The sequence below is a fragment of the Globicephala melas genome, chromosome 5, assembly GCF_963455315.2.
Source record: "Globicephala melas chromosome 5, mGloMel1.2, whole genome shotgun sequence".
Lineage (NCBI taxonomy): Eukaryota > Metazoa > Chordata > Mammalia > Artiodactyla > Delphinidae > Globicephala > Globicephala melas.
The window spans coordinates 47454017-47475150 of NC_083318.1; the positions used below are offsets into that span (position 1 = coordinate 47454017).

General features: G+C 38.9%; 1 protein-coding gene across 7 annotated transcripts in view; it reads right to left on the reverse strand.

Annotated features, from left to right (window-relative positions):
* The window catches only part of KCNIP4 (potassium voltage-gated channel interacting protein 4), a 1198945-nt gene that overhangs the window by 33228 nt on the left and 1144583 nt on the right, over window positions 1-21134 (reverse strand). For all 7 annotated transcript variants that reach the window (XM_060299203.1, XM_060299199.1, XM_060299202.1 and 4 more), the window contains one exon: window positions 1474-1543. In XM_060299203.1, the coding sequence (XP_060155186.1) occupies window positions 1474-1543 (70 nt within the window). The remainder of the gene's footprint in view (window positions 1-1473; window positions 1544-21134) is intronic.

Below are 21134 nucleotides of genomic sequence, written 5' to 3' on the forward strand. Positions count from 1 at the left end.
AAATAAAAAATAAAATAAAAAAACAAAGGCCCAGAGGCAGCAGCAGGACTGCTGTGCTGGAGGAAGGGCAAGAGGCCAGGACCTCTGGAATAAAGTGAGTGAAGGGGAGGGTCAGTGAAGGACGAGGCAGAGATAGAACAGGAGACGGTGACCTTGCCCTATGCTCTGAGTGGATGGAAGATTCTGTGCAGAGCAGTGAGACGACCTGGCTTACATTTTACCAGGATTACTCTGGCTCATGTTGAAAATACAGCATGGCTGGGGAGTGGAGAAGAGGGGTGGAATCAGGGAGACTTAGTTCAGAGACCACAGCAGTTATTTTGGCATCAGATGATGGTGGATCTTTTAAGTGGAATTGAAGTGAAAATGATGGCAAAGAAATGGATGAATTTCTCTGCACCTTAGTTTCCACATTCATTAGAAAGGGAGAACCATAACTCGGGTTGTTGGGAGGTGATGGGTAACACATGCCAAGGCCAGACACGTATTAGATACGTGATGAAAGGTGGCTACTTCAGCTCAGGCTCAATTTATCTGGATAGACTTTTTTTATTTCCTCCCTGTTGTTCAGCTTGTCTAACTGTGCCTACATTGTGCTTTTATAATACTATATTTTTAACCCCTATCCTCACATATATTTTTTTCTGTTGACATTGTTCATCTGCTACTCTAGACTCTAACATTCTTTGGGGCAGGTACCACATCTCACCCCTCTTACATCATCAGCACCTAATACACAGCTGGACACAGAGCAGGCTGCAGGACAAGTGTGAGCTGGGCATCCTGCTGAGTGATTGAAGGAGAGACTATAAGGTCCAGTGGCAAATATGTCTCTCACTCGTCTCTAACAGGTATGTATTATCATTATGCGTTCCTTGTTCTCTTTCCAATTAAAATAATGTCTAGGGTGGTATTAATTTTCTTAGATGCAGGGGTAGGGGTGATAGTGGAGAGTTCCTGAAAGAGAGAGGAAGAGCAGAAAGAATATTAGATGAGGTTACAGAAAAATCTGGGTTCTAACCTAGATCTGCCACTTAGTGGATGTGTGACTCTGAGCAAAACATTTAGCTTCTCTAAGCCCTGGATTTCAGATCCGAAAATTGAGGATAATTCCATTTGTCCTAATTTTGAGAGTTGGGAGAATGAGACGTATAATGCATGTGAAAGCTTTGTGGCATATCCAGCACTCACCCATCATAGTTAGAAAGCACTGCGCCTTTGAGAGATGTGGTATCGAGCACACAGGAATACTGCTTGCATTAAGCTAAAGAGTGAACTCTAGGGTATTTGATAATCTGTAAGTAGCTCACTTTTATGATGTATTGAGAATCGTATGCACTGCATACTGTGTATTAATTCTCTGACATAAAGATGAAAAATGTAGAGTCATGCCATGAAAGATTAAACCAAACTCAAGACTGCAAGCATAATTCTAACTGAGAGTAGAATTCACTGGTCCACATTTGTACTTACCTCCCTGTGGAAAGAACTGCGAGTAAATCTCTTTGAAGGTGTCTTCGTTGACAACCCCGCTGGGGCATTCCTAGAGAAAGTGGTAGAGAGGCAATATGAGCAAAGTGTTCATAAAACTGATTTTGTGCCCATTTGAAATAGAACTGCCTACGTGCAAAGCTGCAGCAAGAAAGTTCCCCATCCACCCATTATCACAAAAAGAAAAAAAGCACACTATAAACTTCTCTTTGTTCCAGTTCTCACAGACTGAAAAAAAAGTTGCTGTTGTAAAAATCTTTGCCTAGTATCAGCATCAAAGCTGGTCTGACACATTAAAAAAACACACTGCTGTTTTTAAGAACATGTATGTATATTATCAACGAGGTAGGAAAACATTACTTCGTTTTTCATATATCAAGGACATTGCAAGATGCTTCTGATGTGGTCTTGGCTGGGTCTTGGTGCTGTATCCTCTGGAGATGTGCTGGACCCCCATAATCTTTAGTTCAATGAGAAAATGCTGTGCTCCCTTTGGGTATAAGGTGGCCCAACAAGTCTCAAACAGAAATAGTTACTAATTTCTGTTAACAGATTGTAGGACTGAATGATAACATTGTTAGTAATAAGTAACCTGAAGATCTGTTGAATTTCTGGAGAGGAAGGTTTGAAAAGAAACAGGCCTGAACATAATGAATTCCCACCTTTGTCCCATGGTTGGAGTTATTTAAGACTAAAGGATATTGACCTTGGGAACTCCACTAATGTTGGACTACTGACTTGGTGGGACCAAAGGGTAAAGGTACCCCTCTGAGATTGGGCATTTTCTGTAAAAGGAGCTGCAATCTAAAATGTTAGAAAAGATCTGCCTTGATGCCGAAATCAGGACTAAGTAAGTGGACTTGAGACTGAGGTAAGCGCGAAAACGCTTTCACTCTCTGGAGTTGCAAGAACAATCTGGTCAGGATTCTGAACTGGACACACTCCTTGAGCAGTGGAGACTGACAATCACAAAATAATCCAACATCAAACCACATGTGGGACGTTAATCATACACTGAAAGTAGGGAAGTGATAAGTTCTATCCATTTCTTCTGAGTAGCTTCTTGTGAACAGGTGCATCTTACCTGAGCTCCCTTGCTTCAGTTCTCACAGGACCCCATTTCCCTGCCTTTAGACATGAATATTCTGTATACTTTAAATTTGACACTGTTACTGGGACCTTCAAAAATCATTTGTGGTCTTTAAAGCTTTTCTTAACTCTTAAAAATCATTGTCCCTTCATGAATAAACTTGATGTATTAATTTGATCTTTCTTTATTCTAATGAGCTAGTTATTCACAACTATAATGTGCTTCACATGAGGAATTTTCTGTTTTTCCCTTTGTTGGTTTGAAAGGTAGTACCTTTGATATATAAAAACAGTTTCGAATAGTAGTTTCAATGTGAACTTGTGTTTATAGAGCTCGTCAATGTGGACTTTCCCCATTTGATCATTGTAATAAACCTATGACTTAGGAATCTCTATTCACTGAGGAAGAACTAGGCTATGTGGTAAAAGTTCCTTGTTACTCAGCTAGCCAGTGGGAGAGCTGGAATGTGAGCTTGGAACTTTCCAGATCATCACAAGGTTTTGAATGAAATAAGCCCTGTGGAAATAATGACCCCCAAGGACCTAAGAGGATTGGAGCAAAAAATGACAGCCAACAACAAATTAGGAAAAAAGCAAGCAAGCAAATTATGATGGTTAATTTTACATGTCAACTTATCTGGGCCACAATGCCCAATTATTTGGTCAAACATTATTCTGGATCTTTCTATAGGGTGTTTTTGAAGGAGATTTACATTTAAGTTGGTGGATTTTGAGTAAAAGAGATTACCCTCCATAATATGAGTGGGCCTCACCCAATCAGTTGAAGACCTAAATAGAACAAAATGCTAATCTCTCCAGAGCAAAAGGGAATTCTCCAGCACATTGCCTTGGGAGCTAATATGCAACATTGGTTCTTCTTGGTTCTACAGCAGACTGCCTTTGGACTTGAACCGCAATTCCTTCCTGAGTTCCTGAGTCTCCAGTCTGTCTCTCTCCTCCATCAGATTTTAAGTCTTCACAATCATGTGAGCCAATTGCTTAAAACAAATTACTTTCTGTATATATACACATCTATTGGTTTTTATTTCTCTGGCAAATCCTAACTAATACATAAGCAAATGAACAATCAACAGCTACAACTCCAAAAGGAAAGAAGATGGCATGTAGATAGCTCATCACTCAAAAGTTTTGACTAAATGACTCTGTCTAGTTGGCAGCAACAGAACCAATTTTAAAAGCAAATAAGCACTTTGTAGTTGGACCCTCTCATGCATGGAAATTGTGATTTATTGGCTATTTATCTCTGAGCCATCTGCTGGGGACAGGAAGGCGAGAACAAATAGATGGCTGTCTGCCATCAGGTGGTGAATTTGTGCAAGGTCAAAGCTGGAAACTTGCCTTGGAGTTCAAATGATTCTAGCCAGAGACAAAGATGGGAAATGAACGGACACCTGCAGCCAGCAAACTTGTCAGCTGTCTCTAATCTCTAGATGTATTTGATAGATATATCTTATAATGTGAAATGAAATTCAGAAATTGATGGTCTCATATGTCTGTTTTATGTTTAATCACATGTCTGTGTCAAACGAAATCCATTCTCTGCCAACTAAAAACTCCTGGTCAGGGACTTCCCTGGTGGTCCAGTGGTAAAGAATCTGCCTTCCAATATAGGGGACGTGGGTTTGATCCCTGGTTGGAGAACTAAGATCCCACATGCTGTGGAGCAACTAAGCCCACGTGCCACAACTACTGAGCTCTCGCACCTCAACTAAAGAGCCTGCATGCTACAACTACAGAGCCCATGTGCTCTGGAACCTGTGCACCACAACAAAGAGCCCGCGCACGCAATGAAAGATCCTGGATGCCACAACTAAGGCCCAACGCAGCCCTAAAAATAAATAAATAAAAATATTTTTTTAAAATTAAAAAGACAAAAATTTCTGGTCAAGTTTTAGGGTGGTAAGTCTCATCAAGTGGATCTGTCTTTATCCATCTTATATTTATTACATTAACTTACATCTTTAACTCATGCATACTGTATGTTTATTATTCTAAGAACTTTTCTGGGAAACAAGGCAGCAGCAATAAACAAGTTAAATGTTGTGCCGTCATGGACCTACATCCAAATAGAACAAGAAAGGTCAGAAGCAACAGAAAAGAACACACAAAAATAACAGTCCATAGAATGGTGATCTTTTATTTATTCTAAAGGGTTCTTATGGGAAAGCAATTCATTTTACTACCTTCAGGTAAAAAAAAATTAATCCGATTTTTTAAGACTCTAGTGATTTACAAAATGGTATGAATGATCTATTCTCTAACTCTTCCCTCACCAGTTTTGTGAAGTCATTTCTGCACAAAAGAGGTATCTCTACCTCTCCATTAAGAATGAATTTGACGAGGCCCTGCGTACAGCTAAGTGTATACCATAAAAGATGTGGCTGTGTTAGGTTAACTCTTGCTGCTGTAACAAACATGCTCCCAAATATATAACTTAAATATATATAAATTTAAAAGAATGTAGTATATTTCTTGCTTATCCAACAGTCTTGGAGGGTGGGGAACAGATCAGAGTTCTTAAGGGACAGAGGCTAATGAAAGCTTGGCCATCGTCATGTGGCATCTATGTGATCATTTAATCTGAAGGAGAAAAAGACATTGAAGAGTGAGTATTAAAGGTGTTTATGGACCAGGTCTTAAGGTGGTACATATCCTTTCCATTCTTATATTTTTAGAGAGAAATCACTTAATATGTCCACCCCAAACCACAAGAGAAGGCTCATGTGCCCAGGAAGAAGATAAGAAGACAAACTTGGTGAACTGTTAGCAGTGTCTGTCTCGGAGCCTTATTTGAAAATGCTCCAAATGTCTGTGCTCTGAAATAGTTCTCCCACTGATGCTTTAATAGAACCATCATCATATCACTTAGCCATATAAATTCTTTTCATTTCCCCTGGAGTCATTTTTAAAGGATGACATTTTCAAATAAACAAGTGCAGTAAGGCCTAGATATCTAAGTATGAATTTGTTAATTAGGATTTCTTTACTCTAAGAGGAAGAACCCAAGAAGCAGTAGAATTCCCAGCTTTAGAGAGAGTGAGGAAAGCTTCACTCGTATATACTTTGAGAAGTTGCTATAACCTTCTATAAATTTTATGGTTTCTATATTATATTTTCTAATGACATTTCATCTGATTATTAGCAAGTGATCATTTCATGAATATATGTTGTCTATAGAAAAAAAACTAAAGATTACCCTTAATTATGCTACTGTAAAACTATTTTAGTCTTCTATCTAAGCATGTATTAATATGCTGTACAAATAAAATTAGAATAATGTAAGAATATAGTATTGCATCTTCTTTTTTCTTACTGTAACAAAATATCCTGAGCATTTTCCATGTCATCATTATTAATGGCTGCATAATAATGTGTCCATTGCACTTGTCATATTGTTGGATATTTAGGGGATTTCAGCATATTTTTGAACTACATAGGAATAACAATGTAGTTAACATTCTAGTGCATATATCTGTGATTGAGCCTGTGGTTCTCTCTTTACAACTAATCCCAGAAGGAGACTCACAAGACCAAAGGGCTTAAACTATGTTAGGCTCTTCATAATGCACAGTCACATTGATTTCCAGAAAGGCTGTACCCATATGTGCTACCACCACTTGTTTATGAGAAAGTTTCACATTGAGAGGGGCTGCTGACCAGAGTCACGTGGTAATTTGACACTCACCAAATCCCATGAACAAGCAACAGTAATTTGCTTTCCTCATGAATCTAATCATCATTCTGAAAATTATCAGAGGACATCAAGGCATTTGTCCAGATCCCTCCAGATGTGCAAGTTTTTCATGCAGACAAGGATGCTTTGATGGCAGGCTGCTGGACCACATCACCATAGCTATTTAATGAAGGTACATTCAATGCCTTCTTACATACATCATTTCTTCTAACATTTTCACTAACCCTGAGGTGAGGAAAATGAAGCTTGCAGAGATTAAAATGAAGAAACCTGTTGGCATCACATTGTTTTCAGAGGCATACATGTGTTTATTCTTTGAACAAATAGTTATATAGTGCCTTCTGTGCATCGAGCACTGTTCTGGGCAACAAAGAAACAGAAGTGAATTTTTTTTTAATTTTATTTTTGCTTTTATGGAATTTAAAGATTAGTGGAATCAACCTCCCTGACTCCATTCATTGCGATGTTAGCCTTCTGGATTATCATCTTTGTCTCCATCAGGACTGAGAAAGTGGCCTTCTGGTGCACAACATGGTTTGCCTCCAAAGCCACCCATCATGGCTGTGTTGGAGAGAGCCATGTGCAAAAGGAAGACTTTTCAACCCAAACTGGGGATATTGCAAAAAAAAAAAAACAACAACAAACTGGGGATATTGATTAAGAAAAAAATTTTTAAAATTAAAAAAAAAATGTATCTGTTATGACCAGCGAGTTTCCTTTAGTGCTTCTTAAACCCTTTGCAATGATATGATCAGGATGCAATGAATGTGGAATGAGATTTTCTCAGCACGTAACTGCCATACTTTTGTCAAGTGGTGAAGAGACGCTTGCCCTTTGGGGCCTTGTAGATGTGTTCTTCTCAGCTCCCTTAGGTAGGGTTATGAGAATGTGTCAAGATCAGTTGTAAATGTTCTATGATTACTTTGCTGCTACTAATATCAGTATTAATAAAAGAGATTTTTATAAGAATAATTAGCATGATGATGATGATGATGATAAGTTAATACATTGTGTTAAATGCTTTACATGGATTTTCTCATGTGAATGGACAGATGCTAGCATTACCTCCATTTTACATAAGAAAACTGTTAGGGAGAAACTACCCACGTTCTCATAATTAGAAAATGGCAGAGCCTAGTCTATTGATCACAGAGTCAGGAAACTTGAGTGTTTAAGCAACTTTAGAGATACAGGTTTCCCCTGCTCTCCAAAAGTAGAGTGCTCCTATGAAACCTTCTGTAAGCTGAAATGGCAGAAAACACAGAAGCAATTACCTAGGACACACCTTGCTAATGTGTGCAGAAAATAAGTTGAGATAAAGCAGAGATGCTCACAGACAGACAGTGGGATATTACTCAGTCATAAAAAGAAATGGAATTAAGTTATTTGTAGTGAGGTAAATGGACCTAGAGTCTGTCATACAGAGTCAAGTAAGTCAGAAAGAGAAAAACAAATACTGTATGCTAACACATATATATGGAATCGAAAAAAAAAAAAAAGATACTGATGAACCTAGTTGCAGGGCAGGAATAAAGAGGTAGACATAGAGAATGGACTTGAGGACATGGGGTGGGAGGGGGAAGCTGGGGAAAAGTGAGGGAAGCATCGACATATACACACTACTGAACGTAAAATAGTTGGCTGGTGGGAAGCAGCTGCATAGCACAAGGAGATCTGCTCCGTGCTTTGTAACGACCTAGAGGGGTGAGATAGGGAGTGAGAGGGAGACTCAAGAGGGAGGGGATGTGGGGATATATGTATGCATATGGCTGATTTGCTTTGTTGTGCAACAGAAAATGACACAGTATTGTGAAGCAATTATATTCCAAAAAAGATCTATTTTAAAAAAACAACTATGGAGGCTCAATGCTGAGATGCAAAGTGTAGTTCTTCTTAGGGAAGGAGATTGGTGGTGTTCCTTTATGCCTGAGGTGTGCAGCCTCTATATCAGTTAGCTGCAAAATGAACGCTGAATGCTATTTTCACTTTTCTCCTTTTTATATAAAAGTGAAAAATCCTCTTCAGACTTCTTTTGATTAGGGAAAACAGGTACTAATACAGGTCTTTCATAAAGAGAACTTTTGAAAAGCGGGGAATACCTGTAATCCAGTCCAATGGCTTCATTTTAAAAACAAGGAGACTGAGGTTGAGGTTACAGGAATTGCCATAAACCACACAGTGGGCTGCTGAGCCTTACCTTGTGTCTGTGTTTCCTGATGTCTAGGCTGATGTGTGGACATTGCAAACACCCTCACGTCCATACAATAGCTGGTATCATTCTGCCAGGAAGCATTTAGAATAATTTAGTGAAATGCTTATGCTCCTGGGCTCTGGAGTGAAGTAGAAGGACGGCACTGAACCTCTGCTTAAAAGCTGCATAGCTTCAAATTGTTTCATCTAAGTCCTATTGTTCTCCTCTGTAACACGGGGATAACTATTGACACCAGAGGTGTGTTATGAGAATTAGTAAGATAATGCACGTTATGTTATTATCTTAGTCCTCTTCTTTGTGCACCGTATTTGCTCATTAAATATGAGCTGTTAGTATAATGTTAATAATCTAGAATTTGGTAAGCAGAACTCCATGATACAGAGAGTCGCTGTAACCTCAACATGGCTATACCAAGGTTAAATGGTATTCATCAAAGCAGTTGAACCCAGTAGAGTACCGGTCTGATATAATGCAATGAGCCTATAAAACAGATAGGAGTTATGCCTCCTCCTCTAGTTTTATAAATTGAATCTGCTCTCTCTAATATCATCAGAGTTTACCCTCAAAGGCAGGGGAATACTGCAGTTGTAAATGACAGCTGAGAAGAATAAAGGCTACCATACTGGAAATAAATGTCAGTAGAAACCCAGGAGACTTTTTATTCATTAATTTAAGGAAAAGTTTTCCCTACTAATGCTTAGATGAGTACATTAGAAATAAAGTAGTCCATGAAAAGTGTTGGGAATGGTGCTTTGAAGGGAGATCCACGTATGCATAGGAAATTGCTAAAGAAATTATTTTCTGAGGTGCATTGTGAGTTCCTATACTTTTACCTCTTAAGAAAGCCTTTCAGCATTTCCTCGAAAGTTGTCAGAACTCTGGTGGAATGCTCTAGAAATGGTTACAGTGATATGCTCTAGAAATGGTTACAGATGTATTTTCTTGCTAATATTTGTCCACTACTCCACTGGCTGAAATCTCCTCTTCCCATAAATGATTCTGTTCGGTGTATACCATCTCCTCAGGTTCAGAACAATTATTAAACATTTAGAGATACCTCTTCAGGAATCAAAAAAAAAAAAGGAATTATGGTACAAAAATATCATGGAGAAAAAGTAAAAGTCCTTTGTGAAATAAATAACTCCTTGGGAACCCTTTTATGATATCTAAAATGTCACATCTTTTAAGCATCTATGTTTTTCATCAACTCTCACACCTACTCCTGCTGCCAAGGAAGGCATACATGACAATGGTTGTGAGGTGCTTAAGTTGAAAACCTAAGGTTTCTACCCACAGAAATGTGATGACATCCATGTTTCATCCAGAGACTGTTTTTTCAGTTATTCTTTCTGACAAAGGAAGTAGACTGACATCTTTGATAAGTAGCACAGCAGACTGTGGGCGGAACAAAAAGGGAACACGAAGACTGGACACTGGGCACTCAGACCAGAGAAGAAAACGAGGGAGACTCACATCGTTCCCCAAATAAGAAGAGCATCCATTCTTCTGGCAAAAATAGATGGCAGGTAAGTTGGCCATCTTAGAGGAAGTTACCTTCTTAAGCAGTACAATTGTTACAGACCACACTTAAAGCGAGCTGGGTACGAGTTCATAAGCAGAGACCAGAAAGCATCTTGGACACTTAGAAGAACATGCAGCAATAACCCATGAGATACACCGAAAGGGAACCTGATGAATTGGACAAGACAAGAAGAGGATTTCAGGTGTGTGTCTTTAGGGTTTTTTATCAACAAATTCTTCCTGCTTCCAAACCCATGGGAAGATTGTGTTTCATGGGTCCTTAATGGTTTGCTGGAACCATGTGTCAAACTGCCCAATGAATGGGAAGTAAAAGTGACACTGTAATATTGTGATTTATAATAAGAAATATATGTTTGGTCTGAGTCCCCATTTCTAGCACAGAGCTCCTAAAACCATGAGAGAGATAAAGTTATCTCTTGTTATGTTGATGAGGTGACTTTCGGACCCCACTCAAGGATGGGGGCTGGTTGCCAGAGGAGCCAACCAGGTGATTAGAGCGTTGGAACTTTCAGTCCCATCCCCTGACCTCCAGGAAGGGGAAAGGGTCTGGAGATTGAATTCAATCACCAATGGCTAATGATTTAATCAACCATGTTTATGCCATGAAACCTCCCAAACCCCCAAAGGACAAGTTCAGAGAGTTTCGGGGTTTGTGAACACATTGAGAGTTGGGGAGAGTGGCATGCTCGAAGACATGTTTGAAATTCATCTGAGAACTCAACTGTTTATGTAATATATGTATATATTTGTTTATACTTAAGTGAATTTAATCATAAGCTATTAAGTTCTTATTTTGAGTATGAATCCAACTGTTTATTAATTACTTACTACTTTACAAAGTCATAACTTAAAACTACTTTCAAATTACCACATGGACTCCATCTAATTATTATAGTTAAGATTCTGGTGTCTGGAGTGCCCCCAGATCAGATAAAAGGTCTCTTTATGGGAGGATGCTTAAACAAGTTGTATTTTTGTCTGACTGTGTTTTATGCTACAGATGTATCATAATTGTTTGTATATATTTAACATTTGAGAAAGTGGCTTTTATTTTCTTAGTTTTCAAGATGTGAACATATCAAGCTGAGTTATAGTATAATTATTTCATAGGCAAGACAACTTTTTATCCTTTGAGATTTTAAAAAAATATTTCCCATTACTTAGTTGATTAAATTGTGAAAACAAAACACCCCACCACCTCCAGCAAGGATGACTTTCGAAAGGTAGATGAAGTGAATTCACTGATACAATAAAGATGATGGATGGAGACTTTCATTCTCAGAGACGTATCATTGGGAAGCATGACTGTCTTCACATATTATTCCACCCTGTTTAATATGTAATCCAATTGGAAAAGCATAGATTCTTTAAAATTAAATTTCCATTCTCCACTTCCCTCGTTTGAAACTGGGGCTGCTCTGGAAAGTCACTCTCCTAGTAGCATGACAATTTAAAGATGACTTGGTATTCTACAGTTGGAGGAGAATTTTCAAAATTTACATGGTGCAATGCCATGAACTGTACTGCTCTCATCACTAGATTCTGTTTGTGGACTCCTCTTCTCCCTTTAGACTTGGTAAATACCTTGAAGGCAGGGACTGATTTTTATAGAGCCCAGCAGTGTTCACAACAGAGTATTAAAAATGTTTATCTTGAATGGATAAATACAGAAACAATTCTTAGCTTTTAAGAAACTAGAAAATAAACTTGATCTGGCAGTTTCCTTTAAAACTTGTGTGCAAGTTTTTAGAACTCCTTGCACTCCAAAACAATTTTTTTTCTCTGTAATTCTTCTGTTCTCTTCTATCCAGTTGTGCTGAGGGAAATTTTTTGATGCCTTGTGCTGTATTATTCAAGGTCACCACTTTGTCTTAAATACCTCTCTGTCCCTGGACTTTTGAGGTCAGAATCTTGGTTCCACTTCCCAAACCTCATGACTGCTTATCGTAAATATAATCACAGAAATTAAGGGGAGACCACCAGGGTCAAGACAAAACACTTCTTAGTTCAACACAAATTTTAAAAACCTTACCGTATTCAACATTTGGGCTGTTAAAAACTCATTTCAGAATGATAAGATTAGCCCTTCAGTTTTCAGAGCACACAACCGGATCACTAAGAACTAAAACTAGCTTTAAATTTTTGTTCCAATATTCCCAGGTGTTTGAACTCTTAGCAAGTCATTTATTCTCTCTTAGTCTGTTTCCTCATCTGTAAAATAACCTCTAAGGAATACTGACATCACAGGGAAATAAAACAAATGAAAATTAAAATAGATAATGAAAAAGAAAAAAAAAACTGGATACAACCAACACATTACATATTTTGCTGCTTCCAAAATTTGCATTAAGAACCTTCTGTATTCCCTGAATATACTCCTTGGGGCCAAAATGAAGCCAAAGTGGTTAAATATGAATTTCAGATTGGGAAAAAAAGGGGGAGAAAGACTTTCCTACTTAATATTGGAAAAGAGATGAGTGCTGGGTGATAATGAAGATTCGACTCAGCTGCTAAAGCGTGGAGATGCAGGCACATCCTCAGCCCCACGAGGCCCCACTGTCACCCAGGATGAAGGAGGAATATAAGGTACAAGGCATGTTTTCTCCTCATCTCCAGCTCTACTCTCTAACTGTGTGGAAGAGGGAAATATTATGGGAGATTTACAGCCAAAACAAAAAACCCAAAACACCAAAAAATAGGCTCCGGTTTCAGCTGTACTAACAAAGAAGTCATTGAAATGTCCCAGGATTCTGAGTCTCAGTCTATAAAATGTGAAAAGTAACAGCATTTTATAGCGAAGAAATGTAACTCATTGACATTATGTATATAAAGATCCTAGTACTATTCTAAGAATTAGACAAATGTTGATTTCTTTTAACATTCTCTTTTCAAGACACTTATGTTGATTCTGCAAAATGAAATTGCCCATATTTTGCAGGAAAAGGCTTCCTAGGATCTGGCCCAAGTCCTGAGCCTTTATTGGAATGCATGTAGAGTTATTTGATTCAAAGAGTATTCAGAAAAGGATTTTCCCAACTTTATACAAAAAAAGGGTTCAATTGGTCGACTCATTGTGTTGCTTCCAACATGAGTAAATTCTACAGGTACTCAAAAAACCGTTTGAGGAAATAAAAGACAAAAGTGCCCAGAGAGCTGGTCTGTGTACAGTTTTCAATTGCTGTACAACAATACCACAAACTTGGTGACTTAAAACAACACAAGCTTAGTACCTCACAGTTCTGAGGGGAAAGAGTCTGTCATGGCTTGGCTGTGTTCTCCACTCAGGGGCTCACACACAAAATGTTGGCTGACTCTGGTTCTCACCTGGACTTTGTAAATCTCTTCCAAGCTCATTCAGATCTTTGGCAGAATTCAGTTCCTTTTGGTTGTAGGACTGAGGTCCCTGTTACCTTGCAGGCTATTAGCCAGTGGCCTCTGTCAGCATTCTTTTCACATAAGTTCCTCCATCTTCAAATCAGCAAAGGTGTATTGAGTCCCTCTTACCCATTGATTCATTCTACTTCCCTTATCATTTAAAGGGCTCATGTGAATAGATCAGACTAATAAGGGTCTCTCCATTTTAAGTTCAACTGATTTGGGACTTCAATTACATCTGCAAAATTTCTCCACAGCAATACCTGGATTAATGTTTAGCTGAATAACCGAGAGACAGGAGTCTTGGGTGGGTCATCTTAGCTATCTGCCTACCACATCTGCTTTGTCTCAGTATGGGCTGACTTTGGTTTTCATAGCAGTTTCTGTTTAACAGTCTTTTCTATAGTTACATTTACAGTATATCAAACAATAGAAACTCTTCAGACTTGTACAAATACTGTACTATTTTCACCACGACTAGCAACTATACTACTTGCAGTCCTAGTTTAACCAGATTTGGAAGGAATATATCCTGCCGAGGCTGTGCTCAGCCGCGTACAGGACCAGCTGAGACTGCAAAACTGAATATTTTTTTAATGAACGCTATGAACAGTATTCCATACGCTGAGGTGTGCCCTGTCCTTATTTATTTCTGCTCTATATCACCAAGGTCATTATGCAGATTTTATGAATTGATTAGATCACTTTCAAATTGGCATGCCATCAGCCTAATGATATTGGGGAAAAAAAAACCTCAACAAAAAATCTACTTAAAAAATCATGGGCTTCCCTAGTGGCGCAGTGGTTGAGAGTCCGCCTGCCGATGCAGGGGACACCGGTTCGTGCCCTGGTCCGGGAAGATCCCACATGCCGCGGAGCGGCTGGGCCCGTGAGCCATGGCCGCTGAGCCTGCGCGTCCAGAGCCTGTGCTCCGCAGCGGGAGAGGCCACGGCGGTGAGAGGCCCGTGTACCACAAAAAAAAAAAAAAAAACATGTAATTTTTCAATCAGAAAGAATAAAACACTAAGATGATATTCATGTACGTGTACAGACATAAACACAATTGTAAGAGAATCTATTTTCTGAAGCTTTGCAATAAGCATATACTCTTTCAGTCTAATTTTCCCCACCTACCAAATTGGCTGGATTCTGGCTCTTTGATGACTTCATTGTGTCTGTTGCCTCTTGACTTCTTATGTGAGAATATACATCTTCCTCACTCTGTAAGCTGTTTTTATTTATTGGTTTTCAGTTCTTTGCAGTCAAAGACACTTTAACATAAGCAATAACCTTTTGTCATTTTATTACATCTCTCTACAGAACGGGGAAATGAAAATGAGTTCTCTTTATTGGTTGCTGACAAATTTAGTGGAAGTTCTACCGGACCCAGAAGAATAAGCTAGAGATTACAGTGATATGTGCATGTACGGGGTTGATTTGATTTGCCTAGGTCCAGATATTTGAAAAACCCATTCTAAGGTATATCCAAAGAAGCTGTGAAGGAGTGTAGAGGCTGGAGGATTAACAGAAGTAATGTTTCATGTTCACCTGTGGTCTGCTGGACACTGAGCCTGATGGTGTAGGAGATACAAGTAATCATTAAATCCTCATAACAAGTAGAGGAGGTAGATATTTTCTCACATGGTATATAACAAATGAGCTCAGAGGAGTTTAAGAAACTTCCCCAAGATCAGACAGATATTAGGCAGTAGGAGAGATAGGAACCTGAGTTTGACTATAAAGCCTTTATACCTTACAAACCTGCCATCTCTGAAAAGCAAGTGTAACTAAAGAAAAGAAAAATAAACGAATAGAGAACTAATTATCCCAATATTTTTTACCCCTATTAATTCACCAAAAAATCAGTAATCAATGATTCAACAAAGATTCCTAAACCACCAAGCATAGTCCCCATCCATTTGGAGTTTACAGTCCATCAGGGAGAAGGGTATTATTCAAATATTCACACAAATACATATCATATTAAAACCCATGGGGGCAAAGCAGCATGAAAAATCAAACTGCTTTTCATAAACGAATTCAAATGTCACAGGTGAGGAGATGTAGGGTAGCAGTTCAAGTTCTCTGGTCATTGGCTTTTGTGAGGGAGGGGGAAGACATGGTCAATCCAGCTCTAAACACATTTTATTACAGATTTATTTACCTCTACTTTCTTATTATCAGTTCTGAGAAAGGAATGCTCTGTCCCTTTCTCACATAGTTGCCTCTCATCAAGTTACAATTTCAGGAGCAGCCCTGAGTCTCTGAAGCTTAGCTGTAAGTCAAAGGAATGTTTATTCTCTTTAATTAACTTCCCTTTGTTGCAAATACTAGAGAAGTTTCTACCCACTGCCTTCTGGTGATTCTTCAGAGGTTCTTCTCTAAAGGGGACAACAACAGCCAGACATGGAAGCAAGGTTAATGTCCATTGACGGATTAATGGATAAAGAAGACGTGGTACATATATATAATGGAATACTACTCAGCCATAAAAAAAGAATGAAATAATGCCATTTTCAGCAACATGGATGGACCTGGAGATTATCATACTAAGTGAAGTAAGTCAGACAGAGAAAGACAGGTATCATGATATTGCTTATATGCGGAATCTAAAAAAAAATGATATAAATGAACTTATTTACGAAACAGAAACAGGCTCACAGACTTAGAAAAAAAATTCATGGTCACCAGTGAGGAGGGGTGACCCCCTGGGGGGAAAGATAGATTGGGAGTTTGGGACTGACGCATACATACTGCTATCTTTAAAATAGATACCAACAAGGGCCTACTGTCCTTGTCCTAGCACAGGGAACTCCGCTCAATATTCTGTAATAACTTAAATGGAAAAAGAATTTGAAAACGAATAGATACATGTGTATGTATAACTGAAGCACTTTGCTGTACACCAGAAACCAACACAACATTGTTAATCAACGATACTCTAATATAAAATAAAAACTTTTTAAAAAGTGGGGGGGCAATTAGCCAGGGTCACAAAAGCTGCCTGAGAGGACAGTGTGTCTCGACCTGTACTGTTTCCAGGCTCCCAAGGCGGCGGAGTGGCCCCAGAGACCTCGGCCTGCTAACTGTCAGTCGTAGAGCACATCACATGGCCCTCTGGAGCTTGGGGGACCCGCGGGACGCGCGGCCTCATTCTCCGAGTGTTTCATTACAGTGTTGAGGCACAAGGGGGCAGCAGTGTCCCCCACGATCGCTAGAAATTCCATTTCTAGTTCATACACTTCGGCAGTTCTTTCCCTAAGCTTGGGGCAAGTTGGAGTAGATTTCTCTCCAGAAAGATATTTTCTCTTTATGAAACGTGGCAGGAGAGCTCTTGTTCCCAAATTAGGTAGAAACAAAATTAACTATTTCAGGGAAAGGGACCCAGAGACTGTCTCCTTTCTGGATATTATAGTTGGAGTAAGTCAGCCTAAAACTGCAATCTCTTTTTAGGCAGTTGGGCGGCCCTTAATTTTAGTCACCAAAAATCTGTAGGTTGTAGGCCTAAGGAAACAAGTAAACAAACAAGACAGCCACAAAAATTCTAAAGTTTGAGTATGAAAATCTTATAAATTTGCTTTTAAGTACATGGGGGCTCTGCTTGTTCGGTTATTTATTGGGGAAAGTTTTAAATCCTCCGTAAAACAGAAATAATGATAATACCTATCTTGGGGTTATTATAAGGCTTAAAAAAGGATAACCCATATATAGTGTTTAGTGTGATACTTGGCATTAACTATGACAGGGATTATTTGTATAATGGTGGGGATATTCATTATGAATCTTTTTAGGTTTTGTTGTTTTTTTCACCTTTATCAAGGATATTAAATTTATCTTTATTAAATGCCATCTGCTTATTCATCTCAAAGGGTTTTTTATAATCCCAAACCAATCTTCCATTTTCTTAGTTGCTCTAGGATATAGCTTTTGGAATTTGATGTCCCTGGCTTAAAATCCACTCATATCACTTACTAGTTGTGGGACTTTGAATAAATTACTTAACTTCTGTGATCCTGAGTTTTCCCATCATTCATTTATTCATCACATATTTTTGAAAATATAGTATATGTCAGAGACTGTAATAAGTGCTGGGTATAAAATATAAAATAATCAACAAGACAGATGAAGCCCCCCCATGGGGAGCTTAGAGGCTTATCAGAGAAGGTACACATAAAACAAAGAGCTGCACAGATAATCATTTAGGGTTGTGATAAATGCTACAAAGGACGTACAGGAGACCTACCTGAGGAAGTCCCACTTAAATGACTTTCACACAGAGACCTGAAGGATGAGTAGAAGTTAGCAAGAGCCGGGGTAGAAGCCAAGGGCCCGTACATAGCCTGGGATTTGTTCAAGGACTAAAGTGATGACAAATGTGCCAGAAGTGATAGTCTCAGAAAAAGTTAGTTCAAGGCCTGCTAGATGGGTTAAAGATCTAGGTCTCTACCAGTCATATGATGGGGATAATATACGTGCTTTACAGGCTCTGGAGAGAATTAACATAATTTACCTAAAGTGCCCAGCAAAAGTCCCAATCATTTTATACATAATCAATATGGCCGTTTTCTTTTTGTCCTACCAGGGCTGAATTTCTAACTCTGATATAGTATTTTTTCAACACATAATTATTTAGCATCTACTCTGTACCAGGCTCTTTGCTGCAAGCTGAACAGACAGAAGGGGCAAAAGAGACATGGTCTTGCCCTTGCCTTGATCAATCTTTCCACTGATCAGCTATTAGGTTCTTTGCCTTGTGTAAATTTATTTCAGCTGAACAAGAGTTTCAGCATAGCTGAGACATGATATCTCCTGCTCCCATCTCCCAATACAGAAAAAAACCAAACACACAGAATAAATTCACATTACTGTGGATTACAATGTAAATAACTCAGGATTATATAATTTGTAAGTAGGCGTTCCTTCTGCATCTTTCTTTGCTTTAGCTAATGATTAATAATAATGATGATGCTAATTTCTACAGTGCATACCTGTACATGGTGCAGTGGATTAGGCTGGATCTCTATACTGTTGAAAGGGCTAATAAAACCTCCATGATATTCTCTGAGGCACTAGCATCTGAGGCACTGGAGGGTTAGAAGACTGGCAAGCTATTAGATGTAGCTAATGCCTGTGTGGATATGTTTACCCTAAAACCGAAGTACTCTAACTCGTATTCTTCTCTGCTTATCTGTTGTAATATATTACATAGTGCATATTTATTTATTTATTTATTTAACACATAAAAATCTTGACTTCTCAAAAATATTCCAGGCATAGAAAAGAACTATCAAATCACAAAACTCTACTACTTTTACTCTTCATTTATATCTGCACTTTTTCATTTTTAGAGCTCATAGATATTCAAGACATTTATTTGTAAGTATGGTGAAGGCATTATTCCCATCAGCAAGAGAGCCTCTTCAAAATTCATGCTATATAAGTTTGTGATAATTTGTACTCTCTTTAGTGAGGCATAAAGCTACAGGCTTTATGTTCTTGCCACACACTGAAGGAACAGCAATGCATGTTTTCCTCAGTATTTCACAGATATTTTCATTCTCTGGTTCATCTGCTGTTAATCTTAGTGCTTCCCAGAAAGAGATTAATGTTTGGAGTTAATGACGGTAGCTTTGCCTCATATTTTCTCTGTTTTTGTTATTTTTGTTGGGAGATGAGGAGTCTTGAATTGTTTGGTCCCTATACAATCTTCTGAAAATATTCCAGAAATCTTTTGCATTTTTTAAGGGTGAAAGAGACTTGAATAGGTTTAGAGGATATAGGGAAGCAGCCAGGAGAGAGAGGATGGGGAGAATTACAGATATAGGTAAAGAGGGAGCAAGATAACAGAGGGAATGGGATTAAGAACACAGGGGAAATTGACCAACCTTTTGTTTTACACTGGAAAGAATAAATCAGTAAATAAACCTAAATCAAGTGCCAACTACGCTTTAGACCTTGATCTGGGAACTGAGGATGTGGTGGCGACTGATGAAGAAAGACAAGATCCCTCTGTTCATAACTCTCTGTGGGAGCAAAGATGTTTCTGCATATGCATTTACTGATGGAATCAGGAGACCTTTGCAGGATGTATAGTTCTAACTGAAGTGAAGCGTAGAGGAAGAGATATTTGATCATGGAAAAGTAATGAGACTGTCAGCTTGTGTGTGAACATCGTAAATAAATAGTGACGGTTAGGCAAGTAGTAGAAGAGTGAAGAGAGAAGACTGTTGGCTGAGTTGGATTTTTGCCACGTGGGTATTGTGATAGGCAAAAAAATGCCCCCCCCCAAAGACATTCACACCCTAATCCCTGGAAACTGTGACTATTACCTTATATTTTGCAGGTGTGGTTAATTTAAGGATCTTGAGATAGAGAGATTATCCAGGTGGGCCCTAAATGCCATTACAAGTGTCCTTCTAAAAAGAGAGGCAGAGAGATTTGACACACAGGTAGAGGAGGCGGCAATGTGAAGATGAAGCTGAGAGAACATTGAAGATGCTGGTCTTAAAACTCGGGTGATGCAGTCCCAAGCCGAGGTAGGCTGGCACCGACCAGAAACTGGAAGAGGCAAGCATTAAATCTTCTCCCAGAGCCTCTGGAGAGAGCATAGCCCTGCCAACACCACGATTTTGGCTCAGTGTTACTGATTTCAAACTGCTGGCCTCAGACTGTGAGAGAAAAATGTCTGTTGTTAGCTACCCATTTTGTGGTATTTTGTTACAGCAGCCCTAGGAAATTGATACAAGTATGATCATACAACAAGAGTAAGGGAGTAGGGAGGCTCAAGAGGTGTATTGAGTGATCCAAGGTATACAAGCCCAGAGGAATATGAAACTGGGGAGACAAAGGAAGGGCTGGTGGTAGTAAAGCTCTGGTTTGTAAAGTCAAGGAGCAGGATATAGTAGGAGATAGGACCCAAGACAATTGAACAGATGGAAAATTGTGGTCAAAAAGGTGAAACTAATTGAAGACTTCAGGAGTTGCACATTGTCAGGTAAAGATAAGGTTCAAGTTATGCCCATCGAAGTGAAAAGTTGAGTGGAGAAGAAAATAATGGCATTTAAAAAGTCAGAAATCACCGGAGGTGGGTGCCTGTTAGGACAGGTGGGTGCCTGTGAGGTCAGCTTCATGGATATTGCTTGCAGGCCAGTGAATCAAGAAGATTTTAAATTCAGGGATCAAAGTCTTAAATGAGTATGATATAGTGATTCTGAAAGTGACAGCATGAGATACACCGACTTTAGCTTCCTGTGGCTCTGTTTTATTCTCCTCTCTTCCTTGCTTTAGGAAGTGTCAATCCCCCATAACACATGATACTAGTGGGGCTCTCAGTCTCAGTACCTACCATATCCTCTGGCCACCGGGCTAACTCATTGTTGCAAGCTTATCTAAGAACAATTCTCCATCTCCCAGGTCACAGTGATTAGTTCAGGTATGTCATGTGACTAAAGCCAGATCCTTCCTTGCTAGAGCTATCAGGACTGATGAAGAGAGAACAGAAAAGATAATCCTAATGATATTATTAGAGCCCTGATCCAGTTGTGCCTGATGCTCTAATTATTTCTCTATCCCAGTTATGTGAGCCAATAAAACTTCTAAAATTTTAATTTAAGATACTTTGAATTGTGCCATAAGGATGAGAAATTGTTCAATAAGGCAAGAAAAGGAAACAGAGTGGAAAAGAAGGCATAAAACTATCTTTGTTCTCAG